Source organism: Triturus cristatus, chromosome 3_1 (genome assembly GCF_964204655.1).
Source record: "Triturus cristatus chromosome 3_1, aTriCri1.1, whole genome shotgun sequence".
NCBI lineage: Eukaryota > Metazoa > Chordata > Amphibia > Caudata > Salamandridae > Triturus > Triturus cristatus.
Window position 1 is genome coordinate 623980134 of NC_140583.1, and position 22636 is coordinate 624002769.

At 44.6% G+C, this 22636-nt stretch overlaps 1 protein-coding gene across 3 annotated transcripts in view; it reads right to left on the reverse strand.

Moving 5' to 3' along the window:
- The window catches only part of PARP16 (poly(ADP-ribose) polymerase family member 16), a 181837-nt gene that overhangs the window by 155336 nt on the left and 3865 nt on the right, over nt 1–22636 (reverse strand). For all 3 annotated transcript variants that reach the window (XM_085644583.1, XM_085644581.1, XM_085644582.1), the window contains exon 3: nt 6405–6542. In XM_085644583.1, the coding sequence (XP_085500709.1) occupies nt 6405–6542 (138 nt within the window). The remainder of the gene's footprint in view (nt 1–6404; nt 6543–22636) is intronic.

The window sequence follows — 22636 nt, forward strand, 5'->3', positions numbered from 1 at the left end:
AGTACAAAACAGCAAGCTGGTGCGTCGCCTCACTCGTACAATGAAGGCAGTGATTAATCAGACGACTGTGGTTTTAGGAAACTTGACGGAAGAACAAGCATCAATCCGCATGGTCACTTTACAGAATAGACTTGTTGTAGATGTTGTTCTAGCTGACCGAGGTGGAGTATGTCGTGTCATCGGATCCAGCTGCTGTGTTTTCATACCGGACAATTCACCATCTGTCTATGCACCTATCTTCAAACTACACAAGATAGCCACTGAAATACATCAAGACCCAGGAACATGGACTGGGTGGTTTGGGGACTTACTTTCAGTTTGGGGTTTGAAAGTATTATCAGTCCTGTTCATATTAAAAGCTATTATGTTCTCTTGTTGTTTGAGTATTAATTGTGGACTAATGCTCTGTTCACTCTGTACTTCTGCCTGTACTGCCTGCATACCGTCTAAAGCGAATGTCCAAAATGTAAATGCCCGTTTAGCAGTGGAATGAGAAATACATACACTATTGGTAATAGACGTTGAGGATGTACGTTATGCCCCTTAGAGGGGACAAAAACTGTCTTCGCTTATGCTAAAAAGGTTGTCTGTAGAAAAGTGTAAATTCTATGTTAGCATAAGCGGCAGCCATTTTGACTGTCGCGTCCATGTCGTTTCTGTCATTCATTTTACTCTCTGCTGTTCGCCTTTTCACCCAGCCTGTGTCCTCAACTTTAAGCTGACCTCTGACAAGGTCAATCTGGTGTACGTGCTGGGGGGCTGCAGTTGCCAGTGCACCTGGTCTCAGATGTTATCAAATGATTGCTTATTGCCGCCATAAACAGTCTTACTCCCCCTCCTCAATCCCTGACCAACTGGTCACCCTCTGCTCGTTTGCCTATAGCTATTTCCGTGCTTAAACTTGTTTCTTCCAGTTTTCCTTCCCATGCGATTACACTGGAACAAACAGTATATAAGGGCGATGGTTTTTGCATTCAATGTACTTCCTCCCACAACACTTGAGGGTGTTGTCCGGACGCGGTCCCGCTCATGAGTGTTTAACAAACTTGGTTTGTTTTACTTCACTCCAGTGCCGATCTCTCTTTTGTTAGTCTTCGGACCCATGGACGAGAGGGTGACCCTGCACCAGTTTGCCCTCACAAGGGGAACATTTCCACAATACAACACTTGTCCCTTCTTTCTGATGACCTGAACTCACAGATTTTTTACTAGGTCCCAGAAACCCATCTCAAAAGCACTTCTTGTACGGTATATACACAATGAGCTAAGAAAGATTTCTCAGCAGGAAGCTGCAGAGTGATTGCGCGAGATTGGCAGGGTAAAAATGGATACGGCTTTAGTTGTGGTTGACAATGGTATGACCACTTTATCATCCAAAATGTATTCACTGGGCAACATTGTCACAATTACGTTCCATCGTAATGCTGAGCTGGACGTTGCAAACACTACGTTCTATCCACGTGCCGTTACAACAACATTACAAGTCTGTTTTCTGAATATGATTTGACGGAAAGACAGATAACATTGGCACACAGAGATGCGAAATACACCATGTTGCACATTGAAAAATTAAACCCATTACCTTTTACTGTGGCAGAGACACCATCCACAGACTGGATTATCCATGGTTATATCACCCTACCAGTCACAACTTTGCAATTCCAATACAAACAGGTAGGCAGATACGAAGCGCTAGAGGAAGATTATATGAATGAGTATTGGGAATTACCGTTCAGGTTTAAGTGCAGGAAAGGGAACAGAGAAGTTTTTCTTAGTGGTTCCGACTGTGAGGGCGTTTTGAGCGGATCCTTAGCTTGCAAAGACCTTTCTCCTCACCGGGCATGCAATGCTTCTGTTGCAAACTTGTCCTGTTATCTGAAGGGTTCCCCAGCTGCCGTGAGACGTACGGTTTTCAAACTGCTCTTGAATGGGAGCTACTTGATGCTGAACGATCAAGGTAGCTGTGAAATGGAACCGGGTATCGCTTATCTGGTGACAGTTAATTCCATAGTCTCTTGTTGTACACAAGTACCACCTACCCGCAAAATCAGGGAGGCAGGACTGTGGCCTTCGATAAATGATTCTAACATACGCTTGGATTCCCTTCGCAGACTGAAAGCTATGCTTTTTCAGCAGGATGTGGCCTTAACTTCGGCCATAGAGACGTTTGATCTCAATGTTGCAAGGTCCTCGTAGGAGACACAGACACTACTCCACATTAACTTCCCGCTGCATTTTGGGGAGCTAGTGTAAACATTTCTGATAGTAGAGGAATAGTGCATTTTTTAAATGTGTCAGCTCTGGACTGGTTAGCACCTTTCAGACAATCTTCAGAGTTATTCCATCATTCATACACTCCGTGCTGGGAAGCGTTTTTGGAGGGATCACGCTTGTCCTGCTACTTTTGGCTGGAATCCCAATTTAAATTTTTTTGCTCTGCAATGGACGTCCCAGTTCAATTCGGAATGGAGACAGCACTACTTGTGCTACGATGCCATGAGCACATGGCTCACACATTTGGCAGACTTTGACAAATGGATGAGCACTGGTTCTTGTCCTTCAGCCCAGTTTGGCTTTACTGCATACAACCTGTATTCTACTGCCTGGTTTGCTGCCACAAATGCATATTAGACATATGCCTAGGATCACAACTGGTTGCGCCATTGGACACTGATGTACTGCTGGACCCGTTAACAGCCCATGGGTATTGTTGTCCCCAGCGTCTTCCGTTGCTGATGAAGGCATTTCTTGAGCCACCTTGGGGTGCTTCGGCTCATAGTGACTTGGACAACGGCTGTACGATACACATACAGGATACAGTCTCTCCCTCAGCAGCTGCTGTGGGAATTGGATGGAATCACCTTTGCTCTATAAATCTGCTTTGAGGTGCGCCTCAGGGATCATCATCTGTAGTTATGGACCACAACAAAGTTTTGTCTGCCACCCGGAACACATTAAATAATTGACCTTTTTCTGTGTAGGAACAATTCTCCTTGTTTTATGAACTAAATTAATCCAAAACGGCTTTAAAAAAAAAAAATTCTAGGCACCATGGCTTTCAGAGTGCTTAGGATTTTGAACAATATAATGACTTTAAGGCTTTTATGAGTATTTTAAAAGGGAAGCTTGCTTTTAGACTATATTAAGAGTAGTTTTTACCTTTTATTCCATTTTATGATAAGCTGATCTACTGACTTTTTAGATGGCTTTTATATACCGACCCTTAGGATGAGAAGTGGGTGTTATTCCCGGTTTAGGCCCATGTAGCCAGGCAGCTTATTCCTTACACTGTCCTAGAAAATAACATTTCAGCAGTTAACTTTTGAAAACATTTGCATGTACAACAATGTTGGATTCGATTCTCTGAAACTACTTTGTTTATAAATCCAACTTCGCAAAACATTATCACAATGCCTTGAACATCATGTACTAGGCCTCTCTACGCACTAGGTACAAAAGTCATCCTATTTTCATCCGTGGAGCGACAGCACTATATTCATATCCATAACTTCACTAATATAGCGTGCACATCGCAAAGAGTAATTTCAACACTAATTAACTTTTAGGTTTTGCTGCAAAGCCAATGCTGATCTTAGTATGCTTCATGTTATTTTCCTTAAAATTTGAACCCGTTGTATTCTGAAAGGAGGATGTTTTTATGTAAATATTGTATATGTTTTTGGTTGGAAATGGCCCTTTTTGCACGGTCATCCCCAAACTTTTTGCTTCTTCCTCCTATTTTTCCCTGACCTGTGTTTGTTGGCTATAGGACTCTGGGCACTTTACCTCTGCTGATCAATGCTAAAGTGCATATGTTCTCTGTGTAAATTGTTTTTGTGATTGGTTCTCCCTGATTGGCATATTTGTTTTACCAGTAGGTCCCTAGTAAAGCGCACTGAGTGTGCCAGGGCTGGTAAATCAAATGCTTCTAGTGGGCCTGCAGCACTGATAGTGCCACCCACATGAGTAGCCCTGAAAAGATGTCTCAGGCCTGCCACCATGGTGCCTGTGCGCAGTTTGCCCTACCTTCCCTTCTCTTACACATTGGGCACCCCTATGGTAGGCCCAAGGTATCCCCCTGGGCAGGGTGCAGTGTATGTGAAAGGTGGGACATGTACTGGTGTGTGTAACATGTCTTGATAGTGAAATACTGCCAATTTCATTTTTCACAAATGAAAGGCTATTTTGCCCCATAGGGCAGAATAAGGCATGATTTGTAACATTTTACAAGCATTTCTTTCCATAGGGATAAGCTAGAAAAATGGAGTTTGCTATCTCTGAACTCAGGATTTAATAGCACACCTTTTAGTAAAGATGGTTTTTAAATTGTGTGTTTGAAAATACCACTTTTAGAATGTGGCTATTTTCTTGTTCAACCATCCTGTGCGCCTCTGCCTGTTTGTGGATTGACTGTCTGGCTTTGGAGTGACAGGGGCTGGGGAGGTGCAGTGGCTCCAGGAGTCTGGATGAGTCAGCACAAGGCTGAATAGGCCTGATCTGCATTTGGAGTGGTGGGAGGAGTAGCACCTGTGCCTAAATAGGGCTGTGCCTGCCTTCCACAATGCTGGCTCTGCCCCCCTGTGGTGTGTCTGGAGCCAAGGCTCACACGGACAATGGATGTTGTTGTGCACTTGCAGAGTGCCCCCCAGAACTGGTTTGAACTGGGCTCAGAGCCCCCTGCACGAAGAGAACAAACAATTTTGGAGTATAACTATCAGTCCCAAAACCCCAGACTTTTAGATCATTCCTGGAATTCAAGAGGAACCTTTGCCAAGGAGAAGAACAGGAGATACTGAGGCGAAGTAGTGCCCTTGCTGTAGGTCTGGAGTTGGCCTGCAGTTGCTGTTTCTGCCAAAGAAAGGAGACAGACTTTGCCGTGTGCGGTGTCCCCTTCTTGAAGTAGATCTTCAAGGGTCTGAGGTGAGCTGGCCTCTTATTCTGAAGTCTCGGGGACATAAAGACTTCACACTCAGCTCCCCTGAACTCTGCTGCTGTTATTTCTGACCTGCCAAGAGGTGCCTGTGTCAGTTGTGGGCCTCTGGAGATTGTTGCTGCTGTTTGGGAGCTGGAAACAAGAAGAAACTTCCAGAACTACAGAAATCGACGCATCGCTCTTCTTTCGGCTGTTTTCCCAACGCCTCTCCACGGCACAAGAAGAATTTCCACGCATCGCCACGCCGTAAACCGCTGCAGCACCTGTCGCCGCTGCAAGAATCTGTGCATCGAGGGATCGCAGCTGAAGAGGACCGACGCAGCTCGGCTCGCCGACACACCCCGGATTTCCACGCATCGTACCTGTGCGGTAATATCTTCCGGCGCATCACCCGCGTACCGGAACCGTCACGAAGAATCGACGCATCACTCCCTGTACAGACCGGATTCGACGCAACCCTTCCTCTGCGTGCAGCAGGACTGTTCCATCGCCTCCCCAAGGTCTCAGGAGTGTCGCTTCTCTTTGTTTTCCAACGCTGCAGCCGTTTGGCTTGTGAATGTTGATGCATCTACAGGTACTTTGGTGAAAAGTCACGCATCCATAGTTTTCTATGGTACAAGTTGTTGAAACCTTTTGAAAGTCATTAACTGTGTATGTTGGATTTTTGTCGTTTTGTCTTGTTTAGTTTAGATAAAGATATTTTATTTTTCTAAACTGACGTGGTGTACTCTTGTGGTGTTTTCACTGTGTTACCATGAGTGTTGATACAAATACTTTACACATTGCCTTTGGGATAAGCCTGTCTGCTCGTGCCAAGATACCAAGGGGGTGAGCACGGGTTATCTAGAGCGTGTATCCCCCTTACCCTGAGTAGAAGCAAGGGTCCCTATTTGGACAAAGGTGCCTACCTCTGCCAACTAGAGACCCCCATTTCTAACACTTTTATTGTTATTAAAATAACAATAATCTCAACTGAAATATTCCTTTGCCTGTCTAACATCTGGGAGTAAATGAAGGCTAGGGAGGGAGTATGGTTCCTTAACCTGGCACCACACAAATGTATTCATGATTCCCCTGCTACACTACAAAACGCGAGCAGAAAAATGTGTGTGAAAACAAAGATGAAAATGAGGTTTACAAGGAACTGCTCCAATAAATGAAAATGGAGTACCACTTAGAATGGAATAAGGGATTTAAGGGAGACCACGAGGTATTACATTTACATGTTTGATACTCAAGAGAAATATGGTTGACGAAGCGTTTTTAACTGTAATTCATTTAAAACTTGAATTGCAAACAGATCGCTTAGATCAGGGAAGACGTACTGAAATTTTTACCTGCAAATCTATAGAAATGTTTAGAAAATATTGGTTTAATTCTCTCAAGGCTTACAAAGATTCTCTTTGAAATAAATCTGAAGATGCTTGAAAAACACTCAACTTAATATAGAGCTCACATTAAGCAACCTCACCTCATTTTTCTTTGCTGTGTTAACTGTTAGCAACTTTGAAGACAAAATCCAATCCAGCAGGTTGCGCAGGCGTTTGTCTTCTGAAACAGAGGACTGGAGGAGCTCTTTCAAGTTTGGCAAAACATTAGTATCAGCAAGCTAAAATAAAAAATAGACAAAGGATTTTTGAAAGCATTCTTGGGGGTAAAAGCTAAAACAAAATGAGCGAGTGCACTTGAATATGTAGTGTCTTCACAAACTAAACTGCGGATCTGCAACCACCTTCCATGCTAGTTCTTATTGTGTTATCTGGTGAACTGGCCTCCTGCCGCAAGAAGAAATGGAAAGCGATAGGCTGAATTGTCAGGACAAGATAATTAAATTGTTTTGGATCTATAAAAAGAAATCCTCGATTCCCTCTAAGCATGTCAAGCCTTAGAACAGAAAGAAGACTTCCACTAGAATAATAGGTGTCGGGCCAACATGTAAGCTATAACAGATTAGGAAAAATTGGTTAAGGCATCGCCATAAACACTTTCATCTATCAGATAATTCTAAATATTGCTATAAAATACCATAAACCAATTAAATATTTTTGGCATCAATGTAATGCAAAAACACACGTATGAAGCCCCCTGATGATTCACAGCACAATTCCTCTTACGTTGACGCTCTATCCCCTACATTGGCCTTTTCAGGAGACCATCTGAGACTGGGTGAATAAATGTTATTCTAAGACTAATTTGCCTCTGTGAGCAATTATGCCAATAAAAACAACACATTCTGCTGATCAGCTTTTTAAATGCCATCTTCTTTAATTCCTTCCAACACCAAATTAATGCCTGCCCATGTTATGCCACCCTCCCTTTTTCTGACTAACAGATTAAACTGTATTGTTCCATTAAATAAGAGATAATGAATCTCTTGCTCATTGAGTGTTCTATGTACATGTTTCTGAATATTTTCAAGCACTTGATGAACTAAAGAAATACCTTCCAAAATAGTTCAGTGAACAAGGTAATGAGATTCCTCACTCAAGCAAGGCCTACGCTAAAGAAACATTTATAACAAAAATATGCAGCAGAGCCAATTGGATCTACTTTTGAATAGTGCAAAGATTTTCACAACATTCAGCGAGACAAACAGGCAATACATAGGCATGAGTAATACAAACGTCTCTCCCACAAAGTGGAGGTACAAATTAGATACCAACAATGGCAAATTTTCCATTAAAGGGAGGCCCATGACAATAATTAGTGTTCATGTTCCATTGGCTTGGACAGATAGTAACCTGGAAGAAGTCACAAAGATTGTGGCAGGGGCCCCCGGAGGGTCGTATTATTGTAGGTGTGATTTTAACAATGTAATGAACACACCTGCAGGCACTAGTGCGGTGTCCGTTGCCGGTAGAGTGGCAACACTGGGCTCCTGGGTGCGTCAGGGACATTACAGACGTCTTTGCGGACTATGAGGCACTATATTAAGAGTGCATGCCCCATCCATTGGAAACTCACCGTCCAGTTGTGCCGGTCCTGACTGTGTGCGGGCTCACTGCTGAAGAGTGAATGGACCTATACCTCCCGACTGAGGCTGGAGAGCTGCAGCTGGCACTGCACTGTATGCCAACAGGGAAAGTACCAGGTTTCAATGGTTTCTCGGTTGAGTTCTTCAAGAATTGTGCAGTGCTATGGCTCCCTTGCCGTTCGACATGTTTCAAGAGACCCTTCACTCCGGGTCATTCTCAATAGACATCAGTGGAGCCACTATTGTGGTGCGCCCCAAACTTAACATGTCTGCTGCACAATGCGCATCCTACAGATTTCTTTGATTGACATAGAGGCCAAGGTGAAGGTATCCAGATACCAAAATGGTTTTATGCCAGCTATGGGCACGAGACATATTAGAAGCCACATAATGTGTTAGCAAGGGTGCAAGAGGTCTCGGAACCTACATATATAGCTACAACTTGACTTCTAAAAGACCTATAACTCTGTTGAATGGCCTTCCTTCACTCAGTCCTGCAACGTATTTGGGCCCTGCTTTCGGAGATTCGCCTAATTGCTCTACAAGGCCTCGTGGGCAAGGGTCAGAGCAAATGGTGCCTTGTCCAGGACCTGTTTGTCCTGGTTATTGAACCAATGGAAGAATGGGTGAGGCCGGACGCACAGGTGTGAGGACTGTGGTGGAAGGAGGGGATGAAGGATTGCATCTCGCTTTACGTGGATGATGTTCGGTGCTTCATACAGCGGCCAGCGGCATCGCTACCAAGATTGATACACATGCTGACCGTGTACGGAGATACCTCAGGTTTACAAGCCACGATAGATAAATCAACTATGGTATAGCAGCCCGGTTCCCCTCCCCCATCACTTCAGGACCTCAAAATAAGTGACCGGTGCTTTACTTATTTGGGGGTGCGAGTGTCCATGGATGCAGTGACCCGCTAGGAACTCAATATGGTTCCCCTGGAATGTAAGATTAAGGACCATCTGGCCAACTGAGGTGCGCTTCAGGCGAATATACTGGGACGCATCACCCTCTTCAAAATGATTGCGTCCCCACAATTGTTATATATCCTGAAAAACAGATTCCACACCAACGGTTTTGAAAATTGCAGGTGCATATTAATGCCTGTTTGGGGAGGGCTCCCGACACCTCCCCCAGCCTGACCCCAAGGGTCATCCGTAAAAAATATATACAGGCACCATATGATGGAGGCCTTGGGGCAGTGGATGTACAGCTTTATTATTGGGCGGCACAGTTGCTGCCAATTAATGATTGGCTTTTGAGGAATAAGACGAACCGGCATTTAGCTTGGAACTGGCTAGATTACCAGAATCTGCCCCCTCTGGTTGTGGCTCTATGGCACCGCAGCAGCTGCCCCACATAACAGCAGCTTCCATTGATTGCTGGCATAAGGCCCTGAAATGGATGGGGTAAGCTGCAAGATCCACCAGGGAAATACAGGTGTGGATGGGTTCATGGTTAAAATCATCCAAGCAATTACAAGGGGTCCAGAAATGGGAAAAGCTGGGTATTTCCAAACTGGGAGAGGTCTGGGCCCACAAGTATATACTCTCCTTTGCGCAACTGCGGGAAGATTATGAGTTACATCAGTTCTTTCTATACCTACAGCTGCAACATGCTTTGGAACACCGGGGAAAAGACCAAAATCGCTTCCTTCCTTCAACCCACTGGAACCCGGACCCAAACCCACAGTCGGAGAGATCAGGGCAAAGGGCATTTTGTGCTTACACAAGACCATCATTGTAAATGTGCCAGACCCTGTGGCAACAAAGAGCGAAAAGTGGGACACAGATGTATGAGAAATGAACGGAGAAGACTGGGTTGAGGCAAAAAAATGGAAGGCAGACAACTGGTGATCCATGCCAGATTGCCATTGTTCCAATTTAAATACTTCCACCAAATCTACTATATGCTGGCTAGGCTATGGAAAATGGGAATGGTGGCAGGCATGGAGTTCCTCTGGTGTAAAGACACAGAGGACACTTGAATTCACACAATATGGGAAGGCCCAGTCATCTCTCCATACTGGGCTAGAATCCTCCGAACACTAGAAGAGGTCACTAGTGTCCCACTGGGGCGGGACCCCAAAATGTCTCTCCTAAGTTATTGCGGGGTGGGATGGGCTTTGGGGCCAACACACGTTGGTGGGCATTGGCTGTGTGCTGGTCAAGCGGGATATAGCAAGGGAGTGTCTCCCCCTTAGAGGGAATTGTTGCAGGGAATGGATTACTGTTCCTTAGCCAAGGAGGTGGTCTACAAATCCAGAGGTTATCCAACTGAATATACTATGTACTGGGGCACGTTGAAAGAGCATTTTTAGGTCCCTTGAATCAATGGCCCAATGTCCCAGTGAGGCTCCACAACGCCAAATGTTGCATGTGTCTGGATGTTTCCATGTTGCTTGGGGGAGGGGGTGGGAAGTGTGGGGTCTTGGGGTTCATGTGGGGATAAAGAATACACATGGTTTTATGCTCCTGGTGAAGCCTGTATGTAACGCCTATTAAGTTGTGTCTTTCAATTTAAAAAAAAAAAAATTATCACCAAAAATTAAAAAAAATAAACCACATCTGCTTTTGCATATAGGGTCACTAGGGCAGCTATGTAACAAACATTTGTTATTCAGCGCCAAGATACCCTTGGACGAACATGCGCTTTACAAATACATGCTATATTATGTCTTTACTGGTGCAGGGGGATCTTAGGAATTCCAGTGGCTTGGTACAACAGGAATTCGCCAATTGTTAACTCTACAAGGTGATCTAACCCCAGTATCCATAGTTAGGTCTCGCCTACGCAGCGTGCATGCGATGCATAGGAGGAGATCTCTTGAAATCGATTCGCGTTTTCGCCCAAAAACATGCACGCATTGCATTGCTTTCAATGGCAACACGCGCACGTTTGGCGATTCCCTTGCGGGAGGGAGCTTTGAAACCATCTGTTTGTAATTAACTTTGATACAGATGGTGCCCTTGCTCACTCCAGCAAGGGAAACGCTGTGTGTGATCTGGGCCGCTCTCCCCCCACCCCTCCCACTTGTTAACCCACGGGAAACAGGCTCCATATATTTTTTTTTTTCTAATTAGCGCAAGGGAAACGTTTTGTTTACATATCCCTGACTGTATCTGGTTTCTCTCATCCCCTGGGGGGGATTCTTCGCCCCTTGGCCACAAGGCAGAGCAAGCAGCAGGCAACAGGCCACGAATTTACAGGTTGCTTTCCCGAGATCAGTTTCACTTCTTGGTTTTGTCACGTCATTTGCATCGCATTTCTCAAATGCCACGTGCTCTTAAAAGGTGCGCGGCGGCTCAGGCCCTGCTTAGTTAGGACACATTCCTGTCCCACAGAGGTATGTGCATCTCGTCCAGTCAGCTGTCTTACCGTATCCCACTGAGGTATGTGTATCTCGCCCAGTCAGCTGCCTCATGCTGTCCCACTGAGGTATGTGCATCTCGTCCACTCAGCTGCCTCACGCTGTCCCATGCAAGGCACGAGCACCTCCTACAGTCCACACATGTCCACACCGGGTGAGATGCGAGTACCTCAGCCAGTCCAGAGGATCCAAGGTGTTATGTGACAGGGGCATCTCGTGCAGTGGCGCAGTCGGTGTGTGCCTGCACGAGCTGCTCACACCACCCCCTCAGCTGCACGCAGCACATTAATATTAGCCCATTATCCTGACCTGGTACAACTTGAGGTCTCAGGACAGGGAGAGAACTTCACGCCTGGACTGGAACAATTTGAGGCCTTTCTTTATAAATATGAAGGGAAATGAATGTATATTTCCAGGCAAAGGTGTATGCGCTTTCTTCCACCTCTGCCCCCCCTCCCTAACCCCTCCCGCCTGTCCTGTTAAAGGGCTTTTAGTGAATGTGCCGTCAGTGCTGCGCTCTAATGATTTCCCTCTCACATTCCTCCCAGGAGCGGTTTCACTGAAGTGTTCAGTGATTGATCCGTTATCGCCAGGCTCGCTGGCCCCCTGGAGGCTGGGGCCTGTGGGGGGAGGGGGCTACTGATCACAGGGATGAGGCTTGTGACAGGCGGTAGGGTCTAAGTAGTGTCAGTATATATCAGACTGGTGGCGCTGAGAAAAGTCTGTCCATCAGAGGGTGTGCAGATACGATTCAGCCTCGAGTCGGGCTGGCAGAGCCGGGGACAGGCCACGAACTGCTAGATTTGACGATACGGTGACTTTAAATGGGGGGGGGGGGGGCAAAATCGGAGACATGTTGAACAAGGCAGGTCATCTGAGAGGCCTGGAATGTGTCAGGCCGACTGTGTCAATCACAGGCCAAACCCGACAGGCTAGTGAGTTTGAAAAGCAAGTGGCGCTGGGGCAGAGTGAGGATGGCACGTGGGTGAGTCTCACCTCACCAGCTACATGTCAGGACCTTTCCCTAGCCGCATCCCACCCTAGGAGCACGCGTGATGGGAACCCACCCCATTATTAAGTAGACCAGGCAGTCCCCAGATACAAAGCGCCACACACAGCTTCACTACGCCTTCATTCTGCAGTTGCTTTTTTATAGTTGTGAATGTTACCAACCCAACGTATGAGGATGCCCACAAAGTTGCACATGTGTCAGTGTTCAGCCCTTCTTCCATCTGATCTGACCTGCACAGGTAAGCCCGTAACCCACTCCTAATATTAAAATGACACCTTTTTTGTTTTAGAGAGCAGGTGGCTCGAAAGGGTTCCTAGTCTGGACCTGTCGTGGCCCATCTTAACGAGTCACGAAAAGAAGATTTTTTTTTGCAACAACTACAATTTTTATGCCGAACCTCCTTCCAAAGCTCATTCAAAGCCGAATATCGGCGCACAGCTAGAAATCCCACTCCCATGGGATGACAAAATTAAATAACACATATTTACATAAAACATAATTACACTCAACACAACATTAATACAATCCACATAATATCACTCAGTGCCACGTAATAACACACCACAAATTTATAACTACACTCAATACAATATACATACACTACACATAACACTCAGTACCACATAATTACACACCACATTATAACACTATACTCAATGCAACATCAATACACTCCACATAATACCACTAAGTACCACATATAACACTTTTTATTACAACTTTTCTACATAAAACACATCAGCCACAATACTCCAAAATGTATTAATAAACACATAAGGTCCCAAAAGCGAGACCTATTGGCTATGCCAATGCTTGTTTTTCTCTTATGAGTGCTTTCGTCTTGACTAGGCCTTAATAATTTCTTGTAGGGTCTACAGGACCATGACAAGAGTTTGTTGATTAGGGGCACAAAGCAAACCCCTGCAGCGTAGGAGAACACCCAACAATTCAGGGGCCCCCAAACCTTCTGGGAGGCCTCGTTGGGCCCAATGCTGATGAATATCTCCGAGATATGGGAGACTCAGGAGCCCCTCATTACATTCTACAGGGGAGGCCCATCATTTTGTGTTACGCCACTGTTGTGGATTACTAGGGTTTTTGTCTTAGGTGTTTTAATACAATTCTCCATTCTTGTCCTCTGGTAACCTGAGCTGCAAGCTAAAGGGAGGGAGTCACTTGTATCACAGCGATGTTATTGAACAATACACTCTGGTTAAGAACTGTCTCAATATGTGAGGAAAGAGCATATAAGACTTAAATAACCATAATTAACATATGAAACTTGCTAACATATTAGAATGCCATAATCACTTACCAGCTTCAAGATAGCAGGCCACTGTTTACCCAAGCCGGATTAAAGGAAGCCAGTGAGGCAGCGGGCAAGCAAGTCAGGAAAAACAGAGGAAAGGGAACAGGGCAAGGAAACACAGCAATGCAATAAAACCAAATAAAGATTTAAGTGCCAAGGTCTGGTAAACAGGTAAAGATCGGGAATAAAATGGAGGAAAATAATAAGGTGAGAGACGAAATAATGAACAAACTGTATGGCAGGCTGAGAGACAATGCAGCACGGAATATTGGCAGGCAGCATCCATTTGCCCATCTGCTGTTTAAATAGTGCTGATGCCTGTCTCAATCTGGAAATTCCGCCCCTTGACTTTAGTGGTTTTATGTCTCACAGTGCCCCAGCTTCTAAAGGCCTGTCTCTATGATCTTCCTAGAACAGGTCTCAAACTCCCCATCCAGTGTTGATTCCTGATAGACATCACTTGGTGTGATCTCTCCACAATCAAGTGTATGTGTTCTTCGGCATCACTAAGTGGGAGTTTTGCATTCTGGAGCAAAGGGACAGGAAATGGTCATGGTTGTTACACCCTGGCTGTTATGACCCTTTGAAGAAGTGGTGCCTTTACAATTGCATTGTCTTTTCGAAGTGCATAGGGTATGCTAGATACATTTTTCCTGCAATAGGAATATCATCAGTTTGTGATCAGTCAGAACCTCAAATGTGTGTCCCTATATGTACAGATAAAAATGTTCATACCAAAACATAATTGTCAGGGTCTCCCTCTTGATTTGCATCAGGTTTTGGATGGAGACAGGGCATGGCTGGCAAAGGCGACTGTCTCTCAGATCTAGGCTTCTGGATTGAAGGAGGACTGCCCTTAGCTCTACTAATTTTCTATTTTGTATTGAAACATATTATAGCTGTTTAGGTAGGAGTATCTCTTTTTATGCTGGTAAATTCAGTTTGGTGTGCTGTTGTCCACGCGCAGTTATATATAGGGAAACAATGGTTCCTGTGGATTAATGGAACTGACTTAGGCAATAAGTGTGCACAATCGCAATAAAAGGGACCCAGTAATGTCAGAGGGCAAGAAAACCTTCTACACAGTTTGCTCAATATAGTATATTTTATAATAAAACATTGAATTATATATACACTTCTTTTAGTCAAAAGCGCAAATATTTGTGCATTGTGTCCCCGAGTGAAAAATGGAACCAAAAAGTGAATATACAAGGTGAATAATTATGTACACGGTTCCCATGAATTGTAAGAAACGACCATTCATATACACTTTTTCAACAGCATAGGTACACAGTTACACAAGCTGGGTAATGGTTCGTTTTTTGTGCTTGTCGACGGCGTTTCGACCCTTCTATCAATGGGGGGGGGGGGGGTCTCCTCAGGACTAATGATGTAGGGACATCTAAAACAAATTAAAGAAAGCATAAGGCCCATGTACCGGCACAAATGCGAGAAACTATTGAAAAGGACTTTGGAATGAAAGGGTTACCTGGATGGTGATAAGCGCAGCCTTAGTGAAAGTGATGTGCCACAGTGAAAGGTGAAGGTAAGGACTCACGTGAGGACCCGGCCGGGTTCTTCAGTGATAGGACAAGAAAAGGCAGTCACTACTTGCAATAGTGAAATGGAATTACAATGCAGGTGGTAACTACATTGTGAGACGAGGCACTGGCTTTGTTAAACATGTCATGGTTATACTATTGATAATAGTTACCTCAGAGTGAGGCGAGGCAGGCACTTTAGGATGTAGAATGGCCGACAGGCTCTTCATTAAGTTTGCTACAGCCGTAGCGATACAGTTATCCCTGTGTAGTGCTGTGTTCAATAACAGTTATCCGTGTGTAGTGCTGTGTTCAATGACAGTTATCCCTTCGTAGTGCTGTGTTCAATGACCGTGCACTGTTGTATGCTGCGGAATGAAGGGGTGCAGACAGTTAATCTCTGGTAGTTAGATGAAGGAAGGGGGGAAGAACGGGGAGTGCGGGTGCCTGTTCATGGCTCGGGACTTACTTGGGAATTTTATCTTCGGACAGATCTCCGTGTTTCCTGCTGCAGCCGCGTTAGTCCTCTGCAGTCTAGCCGCGCTGGTAGGCTCTGGGTGCGATGACACCGAATGTGTGCAGTGCGCTCTGTTTTATACCCGATTTCCCGCCGTTCTATTCCAAGAACCGGCAGGCTTCTCTGTAGAATACCGTAACACCGTTCAATCCAGTGATCGGTGCCTGCATTGAATAGAAACTGAAGAGAGACCTCCACGGACGTGAAATTCGAAGGCCTAATGATTGGCGGCACACAATTGCGCTTGTTCTAAATGCGGCACCGCTGCACTTCGCACCGCAGCACACGATGCCTGCCGACGCCAGCGCTCCTGACTCCAACAAAGAGGAGATCGACCTGCAACGCGTGTGACTTTGAGGGCCCTGACGACTCCTGCACCGACCTCCGGAACCGATGCCTACGGACGCAGTGTTTTCAAAAGCTCAACAAGAAGCCGCCGATGCCCTGCATTTCTAAAAGGTACTGGTTGCGGGTCTGCCCGACACCGTAGCTGGCCTGCGACACTGCGGTCAGCCAGAACTGTTTGGATCTGCTTGCTCACGATGCCGTGATAGCCCCAGACGGAACTATCGACATCAAGGAACTGTTTTTAAAGCTTATTTTGACAGCTGTAGATTTTTAAGTATTATATTGTGGATTTTTTTCGGTTTTGGTCTCGACTTAAAGTATATAAAAATATTGGCTATTTTTTTAAACTGGTGTGGTTTTCTTTTGTAGTGCTTACCCTGTATTACTGTGGGTTATGTGCAAATGCTTTACACACTGCCTCTAAAATAAGCCTGACTGCTCGTGCCTAGCTAGCAAGGGGGTGAGCAGGGGTTATTTTAGGAGTGTAACTCCCTTATCCTGACTAGGAAGAAGGGTCCCTATTTGGACAAAGGTGCAAGCCCTTGCTAACTAGAGACCACCACTTCTAACAGTCATACATTCACCCCAGTACAGAGATCTGGGCCTAAATCCATCATTTTTTTGCTCCCCATGCCATTCCAGTTTAGACCCAGCCATATGCAATTCAGTCTTGATCCTGTTCCCAATGGGAACAGTCCAGCCCAAACTGCCAAGCCAGGTCCTACCTGGACTGGAAACAAGCATCCTAGGACCAGTTTCAGGTTTCACCCCTCATTAACCAGGCTAGCTTGACTTCAGTGGCCTGGAAAACACAGGACCCACATCTGGGCAGATCTGTCCCACTTGGGGTGACAAATGCAAAATAACAATTGATGGACAGAATGCTGAACAATGTCATACATTCACCCCAGTACAGAGATCTGGGCCTAAAGCCATCGTTTTTTTGCTCCCCATGCCATTCCAGTTTAAACCCAGCCATATGCAAATCAGTCTTGACCCTGTTCCCCATGGGAACAGTCCAGCCTGAACTGCCAAGCCAGGTCATAATTTTTTTGAAAAGCTGAAAAACAGTCGGTAGAGGAGGGGATCAGTGGGAAGAGGGGATATGTGCAACAGGAGTTCAGCTACGGGCGATAGGAAACCAACAGCAAATGTGGGCTGCCACTGGATGATTAAGTGATTTGCCTACATTTAAGGTGTCCTCATGAAAAGTAACTGGTGTTATTTTAAAGCACTCCAATAATTTTGGATGGTGTTGGCGCTATATAGAACTGCAAAAAAAATGTGAAAAGCAGAGTTGTGGGATGAGGGGGTCTGTGCAACGAAGTTCAGCGGGGCAAGCAGCGGCGGGCAGCAGGTGGACGGGCAACCAAAAGATAATGCCAGCTGCCATGGGGAGATGAAGTGATTTGACCGTAATCACAAAATGTTGAACTGAGGCTGAGGCTAGGGAGACGATGTGGCATAAGGGACAGCGCTAGCAACTATGGAGCTGGGGAATCGGGTTCGAGTTTCGGCTTCGGCTTAACATACTTGAGTCTAGTCCAATCACTTAATTTCCCTGTGCCTACAAAAAACAGAATGTGTTCTTGTGTAAAGAAACAGGTGCTAATGTAAAGCGCTCCATTACTTTTTTGGTGGTCTTGACACTATAAAAACTGCACAAAAAAAGTAACTGGTCTTAATGCAAAGTGCTCCACTAACTTTGGGTGGTGTTGGCGCTATATAAAACTGCAAAAAAAACAGAAATAATCACAGTGTTAGGCTGGTTTACAGTGGTGAACATGAGGAAATACATTGCATAGGCAACCACATTAAAAGGACTACTTTTGCCATTGACACTGAGGGACAGGCAGACCTTGATGACATCAAGACTCAGCCGGGCTCCTTTGAAGAGAATTCAAGTTAAGCAATAAAGGCTCACAGAAACACTTCACTGGTGAATGCGGAAAAGGTAAGAAAGTGTCCAGACGGGAGAAATTTGAAGAAATAGAGTCCCACTCTATAAAATGAGAGGCAACAATGTGAGACACGAACAATTCAATCATTTCGCACAGGCGAAACATGGCTATGCAATTACAGCAGAAACACAGGTACTTTAGAAGCTCTGACATGGCCTGTGATAACACATACATGATTCACTTGAGGATTGATTTTCCAGCTATAAACACCACTGCCAAACAACCACATATGGTGTAAGCGTGCACACACCTAGTACCCACATGTTTGAAAAATAAATAGAGGCTACACATGTGCAAAGTAATAGCAGCCGTGCACACATGGGCCAATCAGCATTTCAGCTATACACTAACAGGACATTAGAAGGCAGAACACCACTACTCACTAGAACAAAACAGATCACAATGGGGGTATAAAGCTGTGACGGGGCTGGGGAAGGGGGTGATTTGTGGACAGGACAGGCAAGTGGAGCTGCCAGGGAGCAAGCAAGGACTGGAGGGAGGGGATGAGGGAAACGGAAAGCAGCAACTAAGAGAAAAGCAGTGACTAAATGATTTGTGGACTGGGCAAGCACCAGGAGGAGCGAGGGAGCAAGTAGCAACGGAAGGGAGTAGGTGGGGGAAACTAAGAACAACAAAGATAGTAAAATCAGTGACGGGAGGGGTTGATCTGTGAATGGGGCATGAGGGCGGGTGGGAGGAGGTGGAGCTGGTAAAAGCACGAACACTGTTTAGAGTGCTGATAAAGAAAGAAAAAAGTAGGTCCAAAAATGGTCATAAAATCTGGAGCAGTAGATGTTTATAAGTACTTGGTCCATGCTCTGGGGGGAGAACTAAACACATGAAGGGGCATGACCATGCATGTCAATGACAAATGGTGACAAAGAATATGAGACAGACAATGGAGCAAGTAAATGGGAAGCCTGTGGGCAGGCTGAAGCCCACAGATTAAACACAACATGTCTCTTCGAGACAGCACATCCGCTGTCTATCCGAGACCTAAAAAATTACCCACTTGTCTTTATTTCGGAAACAACCAGGCTACTGCTTTACAAACAAGTGTGTAAGGACTGAACCAACCTATGTTTATGAAGCTCCTGGAGGTTTACCACTGGGCTCTTCGAGAATTTTCTACAGCTGCTACCATAGGGGCTCTTTCATGTGTTGTTGCTAAAATATTCTGATTTGTCATCTCATGCCAGAGAGATGTACAGTGTTTTGAAGGCATTTTATTTTACTGGTGTAGTAAGACATCAAGGTCAGGCAAAGGCCACACTGACATCTGGACCTGGCACAGAAGGATATCTAACATTTCAAAACACTATCTGCCCATACATAAGCAAACCCACAGAGCCGAAAAAAGGTAGTGGGTTGTCTTTAAATACAGGGAAGGAAAAACCACAGAGCCGAAGTAATATAGTGGGGTGTCTTTAAATGCAGGAGAGTAAAAGGCTCTGTTTCATATACAACCCTCCCTCACTTTATTAGGGACATGATTCATCATCAGGTTCATCTTGGCTGCTAAAAGCCAGGATGGGCTCGACTGTACGCAAGGTAGCTCTTTGTACATAAATTCTTTTTTGTGACCAGTGTTGAGATTTGGGAAAGAGAATGGTTTCTGAAGAAAGATTCTATCTATCCCTCCGACTTCCCCTCATTATATATACTTCAAGGAGGTCGGACTCAGTTATATAGAGGATTATACTAAAACTAGGCATATTTTTCTGCGGATTTCGATGTGGTATAATGAGGAAGCAGCTCCTAACCAATGTATTATCAAAGATTGCTTGCGATAAGGGTCTCAGCATCCCATGGCTTGCTTGCGTCAAAGAAATTCTTTATGGCTTGGGCAACCCGCAACTTTTTGATGACCCTAGTTCTTGCTGTGGGGTGGATACAAAGACATTGAGAAAACAGTTGTTAATTTGTGCACATGCTATCTAGTGAAGGTAATAGATCATTAGTCTCAGCCTATTTATGTCTGAGGCCATCTCATACCTTAAAGAACTATTTAATTGTTACACACAGTAGGTGGGAAACATTGCTTTTGTTTCGTTTTATGGCTGGTACTTTGTGGATTTGTTATGTTTTCCGCTGGGTCCCTTGAAAGCAGCTAAAGCCTGTCCATGTGATGGCATACCCACCTAGTCCCGGCTATATTTTTTTCCTTTTCTGTACGTTTTATCTGAAATATGCTAGACAATTTTTAATTCTGTATATCAAGAAATGCAATATACGACAATGTAGATTATCTTTGACAGCTGGCGAACATTGAATGCTGTTTTTATGTAGTCTTTTTTCAAATCTGCCATCCCCTCACGAAGCACTATGCACTTTGATGTTGTAATAACATATTGTTTTACAATACCAATATTTGCATTTCTCTCTAAAGTTGTTTCATGTATTATGTGTATGTACTTTTATGGATGTGTAATGCGTCCGAATGAAGGATTTATGATGATGAGGATGAATGCTTTCCTTCCTCTTCTTGTGAGGGTGTCTCCCCTGGAGCACTTTACTTTTGAATGAGTGACTCACATTTCTTTAGGAAAAGAGCAAACGCCGCAAACTACGTCATAGCAACTTAAAAGCTGGAGATAAATCAGAGTATCCCTGCGTTTCCTAATACTCTTTAAGGGGTTTTAAAATAGGCTTAATAAACAGTAATACAAACGATTATAAAATTTACAAAGAAACATAAATTGGCTTGAAGTCTGCTCTGACAAACCATAACAGGGACATGCTAAGTTGGTCGGCCCAAAGAGACCATTAAAACCGGGAAAGCCCATTAACCGCCACACAATGCCCTAAAACGAAATAATACAGATCTCTTCCAGTGTGAGAATGCTGTATTTAAATACAACATGAGCTCCCTGGCACAAAGAACACAAGGTAATCTTTAATAGAGCTTTTGCATGTTTCTGATCTTTGCAAATTACAAAACTCTAAAAAAAACAATGCTTCACCAGTGACTTATCTGATTTTTTTATAATGAATCAGGTATGTGTTTTTTTAAAGTGCAAGGTGCATCAAAAAAGCCTGATGGGCTCAAAGCTGTATAACTCGAACGGACATACACTAACCAGAGGATTGAGTTACCATTATCCAGCTTAATACAATCTAAAATGATGTCCCTAATTAGACTCATCTCAGTGTTGGTCCAAATACTGACCCATAGTAAAAGAGGGACCATCTTCACCTTATCAAATGTATACTGCAGATTTAGCTCGGAATGAATAATTAAATGAGAGCTAGAGGGAGGAAGGTGCAGGAGGCGCATACAGATGCGGTTTTCCTCTATTTGCAGAGTCTCAGCTTTGTGATGTCTGCAAACCCCCGCACCGTATAGGGCCACCAAAATACACTAATACACTGGGCATTTCAACTTTTCATGAAAGGCAAGACAGTTCCCCCTGTGAGGCAGCCTGTGCCATACTAAATAAAGCCTCTACTGAGCTATACAACTTCAGGCGAGGTTGGTTGCCAAAAACCTGCATTGTTTTTTTTTTTTTTAAATAGTTACAATTATTCACGGCGCCAAGTTAATACCCCTTCACAATTAATCTAGAAAGATTTCTCTTCCACGGCCCACATACCATGATATGAAACTTCCAAACGTAGGCGACCAAATCCAGGTTCCCCATAAAAGATATAGACGATCCCAACATCATACGCAGTGCCCCCTGAGTCCGTGCCATAAGTACTGCAACGTCTGTGTAAAACAGCACTGGTACAGAGACACCAGAGATCATTGGGACGTCGCTGGTTACTTTGGTTAAGGTAAGGCACAGGTTATTAATGCAAGTAATAAAGAGGAGTGGGGCCAAAAAGCTTCCTTGGCATACCACTCGGGCTAGGGGGAAAAAGTTGAACATTTCTCCTGCAGGTCCAAACCAAACCCTTGCTACTAGATTCTCATGGAGCGAATCTAGGAAGTTCAATAAAGCAACCTCAACCCCCAAGTTCAACAGCATCAGCCACAGTTTGGGACGATTGGCGAAGTCAAATGCTGTTGACAAACACATAAATGCCAGATACTGGAGCAGCGCTTGGCGATGGTATACTTGCCAATAATCAAGTTTAAGTATAAGCACTGCTACACTGTACCCAGCCCTTGGCGGAACCCAAACTGAAAAGGTCACAAGATGTTTGACTGGTTTGCACAAGTTTTCAAATGTTTAAAAAACACCCGACCCATGATTTTAACAGAGCTGTCAATAAAGTAAATTGGGCGAAGTCATTTGGGCAACATACAGCCCCCTTTCTTAAAAAGGGGCACTATTATTGAAGAAGCCCAGGAGCGTGGAACCCTGCTTTAAAAGAGTTATTGAAAACATTTGTTAACAGAGGGCTCCATACCTCAGTGTTGCATTTAAAAAGGTCCACAGGATTTCCGTCAGATCATGCTGCTTTTCCGCTGGGATTTTGCCTAATTGCCTGAGTGACTTCCTGAAAGGTGGCCTGCATAGTTAGAGAGAGACAATTTGGCCCTTAGCATGCCCCCAAAGCTGTCTTTATCCACCAAGTGGTATATGGATCTAAAGTGATTTACCCGATTGGGACATTCATTTGATAAGGGAGTAGGTAGAGCTACCCTTTGCTTAATATTATTAACCAGGTCACATAATGATTTACTGCTCTTAGCAAAAGCTGCACTTCCCAAGAAATCCC